The sequence below is a fragment of the Musca autumnalis genome, unplaced genomic scaffold (assembly GCF_047663935.1).
Source record: "Musca autumnalis isolate F117 unplaced genomic scaffold, ASM4766393v1 scaffold_4, whole genome shotgun sequence".
Classification (NCBI taxonomy): Eukaryota; Metazoa; Arthropoda; class Insecta; order Diptera; family Muscidae; genus Musca; species Musca autumnalis.
Window position 1 is genome coordinate 87,583,573 of NW_027411977.1, and position 12,016 is coordinate 87,595,588.

At 33.9% G+C, this 12,016-nt stretch overlaps 1 protein-coding gene across 2 annotated transcripts in view; it reads right to left on the reverse strand.

Moving 5' to 3' along the window:
- Galphaf (G protein alpha subunit f) overlaps window positions 1-12,016 on the reverse strand; it is a 33,850-nt gene that overhangs the window by 2,599 nt on the left and 19,235 nt on the right. For both annotated transcript variants that reach the window (XM_073987828.1, XM_073987827.1), the window contains exons 2-4: window positions 8,168-8,368; window positions 7,918-8,086; window positions 1,853-1,950 (exon numbers count right to left, since the gene is read on the reverse strand). In XM_073987828.1, the coding sequence (XP_073843929.1) occupies window positions 1,853-1,950; window positions 7,918-8,086; window positions 8,168-8,368 (468 nt within the window). The remainder of the gene's footprint in view (window positions 1-1,852; window positions 1,951-7,917; window positions 8,087-8,167; window positions 8,369-12,016) is intronic.

The window sequence follows — 12,016 nt, forward strand, 5'->3', positions numbered from 1 at the left end:
TTGTTATTGTGAATAAATTGTATAAAAACGTAAACAAGCATTTTGACAGCTTAAAAAATCTTTTAAAATAAAGTTGTACTAGTTACGTGATTAAATAGATCATGAGTGTATCGCCAAAAACAGCTGATAAACATACTAGTTGTCAAAATGCATTACTGTGAATAAAATCACATACAAAAGTAAACAAACAATTCACAGTAATGCGTTATTATGAACAAATTTTGAAGGTTGGTCTGATTTTTAGTAACTGATGTAATACCTTCTAATTCCGTCATGTTTCGGTCATATTATTTTACTCATGGTATAAATAGAAAGGTATAACAGAGCTCACATCTGATTTCATTTTTTTTCTGAGTGTGACCGACTTTTGTCAATGTGAAGTTTTTATTTTGTGTGTGTATGTGTTTGTTTTGAAAAATATTAAAAATGTTTTCAAAATAGATTCAAAATAAATTGCAATGAAATCGTTAACTACAGAGCCGTTGTAGAATATATTTATCAAACTTAATTTGAAAATACGTTTTTGACCGTGTTTCGATATATATGTGAAAACAAATATTTATGTTTCATTCATTTTCGCGCTGTTTTAACGAATTGGATAAAATGTCAAAAAAATATCAAACAAACAAAGGCAACCTGTTGCATATGTCAGTATAACAATTCTGACAGGAAGCGGGCATACGTGTAGGGTTGAATTTTTATCGTTTTTTCGAACCTGTTCTACCTTTCTTATTGTACCATGATTTTACTTGATTTTTGACGAGAGTTGCATTCTCTTCTTTTTTTCACACATATTACGTTATTAAATCGAGATGGATATGTACAATGGCCCAGTAATACAGGTCCTCCGCCAAAATCTACTGATTTCGATTTGAGCTGTCAAAATTCATATTTGTCATTTGAATTCGCTGTGAGGTAGAGATATGTCAAACTGTAGAGAAATAGGTAGATGCATCTCGAAAAAAATATGTTGTAAACTTAAAATGTCAACATTTGTTGTGTTTTGTATGAGAATTTAATTTACCATCACTTATTTTGGCAGTTAAAGTTCGATCAGCTGGCATTTTCTGTTATGTCAAACAAAAATATCTCTTAAGCCCTAAACACATCCAACGTTTGAGTAAAGTTTGGTGTCATTTCTGGTAGATCATGGCACAATTACAAAGGTAGATGCATCGGCGAATTGCTACAACAAAGCAACTTTTTTGTAATGTAAACTGTCAAAATTTTCGGCAATGGTCTCTTGTTGTCTCTTTTTATCGCTTGTGTTTGTCTATAAAGTGTAGACATGCTATCTCTTACTTACCGAATCATATGGTTTTTTGTTTTGATTTTTCATGGCGAATTCCTAGTTTTTTTGACGTTTTAGATTCGATCAGCTGGGCTGAGGCATCTACCTTTGTAATTGTACCATGTGGTAGATGAATAAAAGACAAAGTGCTGCCAAGTTTTAATGTTTTTTTATTATTCTACCAGAAATCACACAAAACTTTACACAAACGTTGGATGTGCTTTGGGCTTTAGGTCTAAACAGCTCAACTCGAAAGAGAATTAATAAATAACTACGTTAACTTTTCTCGGAAAAAGTTTTCTATGTATCTACCTGAATTGACAATAAAGAAATTCGCATTTTTTTCGCCCCTGTTTATGAATTACGACATTTCAAATCTTTGTTTTTCTTCGAATTCGCTTGGTGGAGGACCTGTATAATTGGGCCATGATATGTACTTTTTTCATGGCAATAAGCCATAGTGCAAATGCTGTTCTATTGTCCGTTATCATGATAATAATCAAATTATTTATATATCTTGCGATATATTTCCATATAAGTAGAAATAAATAAAATACTTACTATTTTGTACTATCCGATAATGGAAATTCATTCGAGCGTTCATAGCATGTTCTTATGCCAAAGTCATTCCATAATGTCATAACATGATCACAATATTCCTGCAATAATAGAAGAAAAAAATATTGTTATTAAATATACAAAAATGCTTTTTAAAAATGTCTGTGTAAAAATAAATTCTTGACAGGCTGTATATATTTAAACCCCCAAATTCTATAGTACACAATCAATATCATTCCAATGATTAATACATTCAAAAATATTGACGTTATAATCTTATCTGTATTAGCCATATAAACGATGTTTTTTAAGTTGTGTTATATATTATGAGTCAAGTGAGATTTTAATTTTTAAAAAATTTTAATGTTTTAAGCAAAACAATCACCATTACGCTTTTTAGGGATACACATTTTTAATTAAAGTTTTTGCTTCTATACATTACCAGACTGAGAACTGTATACTTTTAATAAAAAATGCCCAGGTGTTCTGCTATCAAAAGTGAATGACGCGGGTTCTACGAAAATATTGTCATAAATTATTTGGAAAGAAAGCTTCTTATATCACTATTTTTTTACGATTTTGTATGTACATACATTAACGTAAAGGATAATGCCATGATGAAATAATAAGGTGACGTAATACTATGTTTACATTTACGAAATCCACTCGATTTCAACTGTCAATTACATTGCTCAAACGTCAAATGAAATCCAATCGATTTCAGATGAGTTTTTATTTGACGTATACACAAAGGAATTGACAGATGAAATCGAGTGGGTTTCGTAAATGTAAACATAGTATAAAACAGACAGCTGTTAACTTAAACAAGTGTTTTAGACAAATTCATTAATTCATATCAAACCTGGTTTGGGTTGGGCATCCAATATTAGTCTAATCACACCTTGACAACGGATATAATTAGAAAAGAAATCTTTCCTAAATAGGTTATTTAAATAAGTACACTTCTGTTTTTAGAAAACATCAAAGTTCCGCATTTTTATTTTTAATTAAATTTTAAAAGTAAAACAAAAATAATTCCCTTGTAAACCTTTATACCTTCAATAAAACCATCTGTGCACATGGAACTGCTATGTACATAATCTTAAAAAAATATTTCTTTATTATTTGAACAAATGAAACAAGTGTTTATCTGCGCAAAAAAAACATTGAAATTAATAACAAAACACCAAAAATTTGTTTCTAATATCAACAAATCTATACATAGACAATAATTAAACAGAACCCATGTTTGTTTGTAGATCGTTAATCCGCCAAATAAACAATTGCTACCATTCGTTTTAAGTATCGAAAATGGTGATAATAATCAGATAGTTCTCTCCCAGTGACCCTCATTGTTTTAAAGTACTTGGCTGTGGTTCATCGAACCGCGTGTAAAGTGTTATTAAATGGAACTACTACTTCGGTTGCTGATGAAGATTGTGGTGTCAATGATGTGATAGCGATGATGTTATCTGCCGTCCAATAACCTGTATTCCATATAATGATCTGATAATGTAATAAATGTAAATCCCTTATGGCCCCGGCACATACGGTACGTTGTGCGTCGCGTTACAACAACCACATGAAAACTTTAAGAACAAACTTGGCATCACTTTCATTTTTTTCATGTGGTTGTTGTTTTTAACGCGTGACGCAACGCACAACGTACCGTATGTGCCGGGGCCATTAGGGTATTTCCGTAAATGCTGCGATGGTTATTACATTTTAGTACAACGCGACATTTATGGTCTGTTCCTTTACTTTTGAAAATGGTAAAACCGGCAAAAGTAGTAGAAGTTGTAAACTGCTCCCATATGAAAGGTATGGTCTCCGAAGTAAAGAAACTCTTTTCGATTAAAAAGTGGTAAAACTTGAAGATTCTTGCACGTAGAGGAAGAGCGCTTTAAATTGTAAATTTCAATAAATTTATTCCAGTCATATGACGAATTTGCCAAGTCCCGGTCCACACTAGCGGGAATTTCATTAAAAAGTATCATGAAATTAGGTGTTCTTAAATCGAATTCCCCACTACAGCAATTTTATGATTTTACTCTACTATGGAGGTCGATCTAGAGACGCATAATTTCATGCAATTTTTTCAATGAAATCACTCTAATGTGTACCGGGACTAAAAGCAGCTGTTTTAAGTGCCAGCAACAATCTTTGCAAAACAATAGGTGTGTTCGTTTACTCAAAATTTGTACAAAATGTAACTGAATGATGTACGTTTACTCTACAGAACAATGCAAAATAGTTTAGTGGTTTGCAAGAAGTTACTGGAATTATACAAATTTTAACAAATAATTTAGTAATCGAACACACCTAATATTTGCGTGTTTCTTGGTTTCGGTTTCTTGTAACTTCCGGTCCACACTAAAGTCATTTCAATGAAATACATTCATGAAATTAGGCGTTCTTAGATCGAGTTCCCCATTATAGTAATTTCGTAGAATTAATTTAATATGTCCCGATCCACACTAGAGCATTTTCAGTGATAAAATTTCATGAAATTATACAAAGCAAGCGAGGCAGCTTTTGTACCCCGGCCAAGAGAGCGCGCAGGTAATAATTATTTCTATCTGAACAAAAAGATTCGCAACTTTACTCTGTATTTTTTATTTTAGAAATTTTTGCACTCTTCTTTGCCCTTGGAAGAAATTATAGGGATCTACAAACTGGCTTGCTTTTAGAGATATCTAAAGAACTACTTATAAAATGTAACGAACGAAGTGCAGATTTTACGACTTCGTGTGCACTTCAGCGAAATATACAGTGAAATCAAGATACTACATTCCACGACTTTCATTTCTTTTGCTGGGACATAAAAAATACATATTAGTTTATTATGGGTACTTTACACGGTATGTTTTTTACATATGAGTTGTCACTTCTCTCGTACAAAATGTATATGCAAAGTGACAACCTATATGTAAAAAACATATCGTGTAATCGATAGTTCTCACCACGTGCATTCCTATTCTATTCTATGGAGGTCGTGTATTAGCATTATAGTACGTTTACATATAACCGGATTTAATAAACCCACCCCAATGTCTCACCACGTGCATTCCTATTCTATTCTATGGAGGTCGTGTATTAGCATTATAGTACGTTTACATATAACCGGGTTTAATAAACCCACCCCAATGTCATATGTTAAATAAATCCTCATAAAGAATGTTAACCCGGTAAAATGGTATAATACAAGCAATTAAGGCCTGTACGCATAAGCTGCCTTGCCTGTTTGCCTTGCTTGCTTCTGATAAAAGAATGAAAAAGGAAAGGGCACCCCAGTTCCAAATTTAATCGGCCTTCTTTATTCTTTTATTCAGGCGAGGTAGCTTATGTACCCAGGCCTTTATGGCCCCGGCACATACGGTCCGGTGTGTAAGTGATGTCAAGTTTGTTCTTGGAGTTTCCATGTGGTTGTTAGTTTGGAGTTTCCATGTGGTTGTTACACTTACACTTTTTTCGTGTGGTTGTTTTTAACGCGTGACGCGACACACAACGGACAGTATGTGCCGGGGCCATTAAAGGAACAAATCTAATGGCCCCGGCACATGCGGTCCGTTGTGCGACGCGTCATGCGTTATGGGCTAAATACATACGGTCCGTAGTGCGACGCGTTGGGCGTTGAAAACAACAACCACATGAAAAATGTGTAAGTGATGCCAAGTTTGTTCTTGAAGTTTTCATGTGGTTGTTGTAACGCAACGCTCAACGCGCCGTATGAGCCGGGGCCTTTAGAAACAACAACCATATGAAAAAAGTGTAAGTGATGCCAAGTTTGTTCTTGCAATTTTTCATGTGGTTGTTGTTTTCAACGCACAACGGACCGTATGTATTTGGCCCATTATACTTCCAATCACCTGTGTTGCAAGCAATAGGATCGACAAAGCGATTATTGGAGTGGTTGTAATTTTATTATAATTTCGACTTATAATGTTTGGTTTACATTTACGAAATCCACTCGATTTCAACTGTCAATTCCATTGGTTAAACGTCAAATGAAATCCAATGGATTTCAGATGAGATTTCATTTGACGTTTGAGCAATGGAATTGACAGTTGAAATCGAATGGATTTCGTAAATGCAAACCTAGCATAAGTCAAGTTTTCGGTTATGAGCAAATTTGGAATTAAATCAAATTGTTTCATATTTGAAATGATCGACATGTACGTTTTTGCAACAAGAAGTGATGAGTTGAATGGTTAAAAATTCAACTAATTTTTCGAGAATGTTAAATTTGTGATTATGGAATATTGTTGTTCCATGAAATTAGAAATGAAATCTGAGTTGAATATATAATGAGCTTGGGTTTTATATCAAACCTCATACGTTTAGACTTCGTCATAAACCGCAAACAAAAGAAATATGGAAATTCTCAATTTTTTAGTGACGCAGCTATGTGGCGCTTTTGTCACCATCTAGAATGGTGACAAAAGCCTGTCCGCTGTTGTGACAGGAATACTGTTTGTTTGCTTTTTCTCAAGATAAGACAAATCGTAGACTATGACGATATTTCTATAATATTTTGTATTTGTCTATTTGTGATAGTATATCGCTCAACGATGGGGGCCAACAAATACAAGCTGTTGGTGATTGAATTGTTTTAACTTAAAATTAAAATGTGTGTGCGGAACGTGCGCGCTTGGCAAATGACGCAAATATCATTATTGGTAAGAAGGAGAAACTTGTTCAAATAATTGAATTATTTTCTTGATTTTTTTGTTTGTTTTCAAACTTATTTGAAGTTCTTCTTCATGTTTTATTGAGATAAATCAGAAATACAGATTTGAAACATGTTTTTGCACTTTGTATATATTTTTATCAATTTGTTGAAAAGTTTTTAGTTTCAATCAACATTGGGGTAATAATTAATTTATTTAATGTAATTTTTATAACAAAAATGAAACTACATAACAGGATATAGATAGACATAATAACATATTATTAGTTATGGAACGGAAATAGTTTATCTGGAACGGAAATATCATGTGGAAACTTTCAACAAATACAAAGCCCCCTGCCGCACGACGAAATAAATTTGATGAAATAATGCGCTCTTAAGCCCTCGGCACATACGGTCCGTTTAGTGACACGTTGGGACATGCGTTGTCCCAAAACAGTTAAATTATGTTTAACTTTAATGCGCCAGCCATGTTGTTGTTTTTCAAAAAACTTGGCATCACGTACACATTTTTCATGTGGTTGTTGTAGCGCGACGCACAACGCACCGTATGTGCCGAGCGCTTTAGAATCGAGTTCCATACCTGAGTAATTTTATTAAATTGGTATAGTGGGTAACTAGATCTAAGAACCCCTATAAAAGGGAAAGTTTTAGGGCAAGTTTCAGGCTAAGTAAAACGACGGTTATAGTAAGTTTACATTTGGATTTCAACTGTCAATTCCTTTGTGTATACGTCAAATAAAATCTCACCTTAAATCCATTGGATTTCATTTGACGTGTAAGCAATGGAATAGGCAGTTGAATTCAAGTAGATTTCGTAAATGTAAACCTAGCATTAGGCTATACATTTATAACGTTATTAAGTGCACTATTTCGATTTATTTAACATATATTGTATGAAAATGACAACTTATATCGACTGTATTTACTAAATCCAGCATAGTCTAAATGTACTGTAACAATGTTCAACTTCGTTCATCTTCGAAATGATTGATTCAATTGTATGCCGCTTCGTCCGATTAACTGCCCTATTATATCGACCTTGCTCAAAACCAAATGGAATATCTCATTTTTAATTATCCACTAGAATTGCCAACAGACTTTCCCCAAGGGAAATGATTACCCACGATGACAGAAGATAGTGCAAACAATTAATCAAATATTTTGCATTTCATGTGTTTAACATTGATAAAAAAGTCATTTGATATTTATTTGTCAAGATAAATTTTATAGGCTAAGGTCGTATTAAGTGTAAATAGCTTTAAAGTTAATCTTTATAATATCTTTATGTTTTTTCTAATATTTGCATTCTTTTGCTCCTAATCAAAATAACAATTTATGGACTTTATACACAAAGTTCCTTTTGATTTGAACTTACCTCATTCATATATTCGGGTGCCGTATCTCCCATTGAAAGTATATAGGCAGCACTGTGTTTACTAGCGCAACTTTGATATTCTAGACCCAGTATGGACATGTGTTGTACCAGCTGATAAATTGATTCATGAATATTTTGATAAATTTCGGGTATATTATCGCGACGTTCACTGTGAAATAGTAAAAGAAAACAGAAGTAAAGGGGGTTTAGATTAGATAAAAGTAATGCATTAGATATTGTTTAGACTTACTCATCTGTATAGCCATTAATGTGTAATATTCGCATTTGTTTAATTATTGTTGTCTTTCCCGATTCAGCTGTTCCGAGGAGCAGAATTTTCACAGCCTCCGGAAAATTCTTGGGCATTGCACTAGACTTCCGTTGTAATTCTTTGTCTGTTGCATTCTTTTCACTTGTGTGATTTTTTGACTGTCTCAAGCAACGAAATATTCTGTAAATAGAGGGGAGAGAAGAAAAATGGTCTTATTAAATTTGTGAGAAAATGTTTGTGTGCAGTTACTAGCAAAAATTCGAAATATAATGTTAAAATAAAATATTATAGGCTATGTACATAGATATGACCTCATTAACCGGATTTAAAATAATTTAAAATGTCAAAATTTGTAAACAAAGCGGAAAAATTATATTTCCTTTGATAGACAAAGATGATTTTAATCAACCAAGACTAGTATTTACGATGTCTAAACAATAAAATAATTCTTTATTTGCTCATTAGTTAGCATTAGTCCATATTTACATTAGGCAATTTTCCTTGCGGCAATTGTCAATTTGATGGAGAGAGAGGTGAGGCATATGGTAACCCTTTGCCTCTCAACACCCTCTCTCACCTACAAACTGACAATTGCCGCAAGGAAAATTACCTAATGTAAATATGGACTTAGCAGCACAACTACTTTTGACGTTTCAAATTCGAATAGATGGGCTGATGCATATACCTTGGTAGTTGTGCTATGAACAAAAATCAGCTGACTACCATTTAAATCGTCCAAAGGTATATATAAATGCAATGAGATTTGTACTGGATTTATTGAATCCAGTTGAAGATTTATGGCTAGTCTAATAGCAAGTTTACATTTACGAAATCCATTCGATTTCAACTGTCAATTCCATTGCGTTTCATTTGACGTATACGCAAAGCAATTAACAGTTGAAACCGAGTGGATTTCATAAATGTAAACCAAGCATGTGGACAATCAACCATAAATGGAATATTAGGTCTGTACGATAACCCAAAAGTTTGAGCAAATGTGTATGAACTTTTATAAAATGCTGTTCGATAACAACGTTGTTCAATAAAAGTGAAGTGAGAAGTAATTGAAAGAAATTGCAAATACTTTTTACTTGCGGAGTTATCGAACATGCCTTATGTTTAACTTTAATGCTGCTGACATATTAGCTTCGTTCCAGAACTTAAAAGATTTTACACATTTTGCACATGTTGTCCCCAAAATGCGTTCCCGTACACCGAAAAAGTTGCCAAATGTTCACTTCTCTTTGAACAAAAATGGCGCTGAATAGCTTTCTCTGGGCGAACAAAAATGTGCAACACGTTTGCCGGCTTCTGACTGGCAGATACGCCGACTTTGACATTTGAAGTTTCTGCCATTTTTCCGTTCCCGTACATGTGTATGTGGAAATCATTTTCGACAGTTTGCTCTTTTGACACTTTTATCATTGAAAAAGTACTGGAACAGAGTTATTGTTTTTTTTTTCCAAAAATTTGGCATCACTTACACTTGTTTAATGTGGTTGTTGTAACGCGAATCTCAGTAAAGGCCGCGGCACATACGGTCCGTTGCGTGACGCGTTGCGCGTTGAAAACAACAACCATATGAAAAATGTGTAAGTGATGCCAAGTTTGTTCTTGAAGTTTGCATGTGGTTGTTGTAACGCGACGCTCATCGCGCCGTATGTACAGAGGCCTTTAAGGCCGCAACTCTAAAGGTCGCGGCACATACGATCCGTTGAGCGTCACGTTACAAATTCAAGAACAAACTTAGCATCACTTACACTTTTTTCATATGGCGCAACGCGTCACACAACGGACCGTATTGGGCCAAATACATACGTTTTCATGTGGTTGTTGTAACGGACCGTATGTGCCGCGGCCTTAAGAGAGAGCGAGTTGAGAGAGATTTTTTGACAGTTCTGTGACTTAGAACTTGTAAATTTTTGCTGGGAAAATTAGTCCCTTAAAAATTTGTAAGTTTGGCCAGCTGACTTTTAATCAGCTGTTCAATGTAAACAACTTCAAATGTTAACATTTTTGGCCAAGAAAATTTCAATTTTTTTAGTTTCTAATGGCCCCGGCACATACGGTCCGTTATGAGTCGCGTCACGCGTTAATTACAACAACCACATGAAAAATGTGTAAGTGATGCCAAAATTGTTCTTGAAGTTCTTACGTGGTTATTGCAACGCGACGCTCAACGGACCGTATGTATTTGGCCCTTAAAGCGTTGTGGATAGGATTATTGCTTTAAATAAGTAAAATGCAATTTTAAAATTCATGATTTTGGTCCATTTGGTTTAAAATAGCTTTGTTCCTTTACTTTTTTAATGGTAATGCTAAGTTTACATTTACGAAATCCACTCGATTTCATCTGTCAATTCCATAGCCCAAACGTCAAATTAAATCTCATCTGAAATCCATTGGATTTCATTTGACGTTTAACCTATGGATTTGGCAGATGAAATCGGGTGGATTTCGTAAATGTAAACATAGCATAAGAGTGGTAAAAGAGAAAAGTGTCAACATTGCTCAAAATTACTCTCTCATCAACATTTTTACCAGAAAAGTAAAGGAACGGAAAAATGGTAGATCTGGTAGCAATGTCAAAAAAAAACATAAAAAATCAATTTTCGTCTTTTATTTCACAGTTTTTAATTTAGTTTTGTCAGCGTTCGACTTTTTCTTCTGTTCTCGTCCATTTTTGCTTCACTGTGAAATAATCGTCAAACAAAAGTGGAAAAATCAGTTCTGCCATTTTTTTCCTGCAGAAATTTGTCTGGTAGCCTGAGGTAGAAGAGAAAGGCATATGTGCTCTCTCTCCTCTCTCACTCTCTTAAAAATTGCTGCCAGTTTTACCACTTTTTGGGGTTAAGGAACGCTTTGCAAGTTAAAATGGTAACAAATGGTAAAAACGGTAACCTCAGGTAAGTAAAGGAACACAGCTAATATCAAAAGAAACAAAGAAAATTGTCATACATTTTGGGAAATAGCTGATTTTCAGGCAAGTTGGGAGAGATTTTTGACAGTTATGCGACTGAGAACTTGCAAATTTTTTCGGGGAAAAATTTGTCCCGTAAAATTTATAAGTTTGGCCAGCTGACTTTAAATCAGCTGTTGAATGTAAACAACTTGAAATATCAACATTTTTGACCAAGAAATTTTTTTTAGATTCTAAAGCGTTGTGGATATGTTTAATGCTTTAAGTAATTAAAATGCAATTTTAAAATGTATGTTTTTGTTCCATTTCGTTTAAAATATCAAAAGAAACAAAAACAATGTACATACATTTCCGGAAACAGCTGACTTTCTTGCAAATTCTTACAAAATGTTGTTCGTAACTTTCTGCAATTTTTCATGCTTGAGAGAGTAATGCTAAGTTTACATTTACGAAATCCACTCGACTTCAACTGTCAATTCCATAGCTCAAACGTCAAATGAAATCTCATCTGGATTTCATTTGACGTTTAAGCTATGGATTTCAACTGTCAATTCCTTTGCGTATACGTCAAATGAAAACTCATCTGAAATCGATTCGATTTCACTTGACGTTTGAGCAATGGAATTGACAGTTGCTGGTTCACCAAATATTCAAGTTTTTGAATCCTTGTCGAAATATGGAAAATCTGAGACTGATTTTGGCTTTTTCCATCTTGGACTTCAAATCTTCAGCACAAATCTTGTTGTAGTAAATGCAAATCTTCGTCTATAAGACCAATATTCCTCTTTTCAAAACCGTCAATACTTAAAATCCATATTTTAAATTATTATGTATTTCTCTGCTTATATCATTGTACAAACCTCATATCTGTGCCATTAACGTTGATAAAAAGCTAAAACATGTTCTCT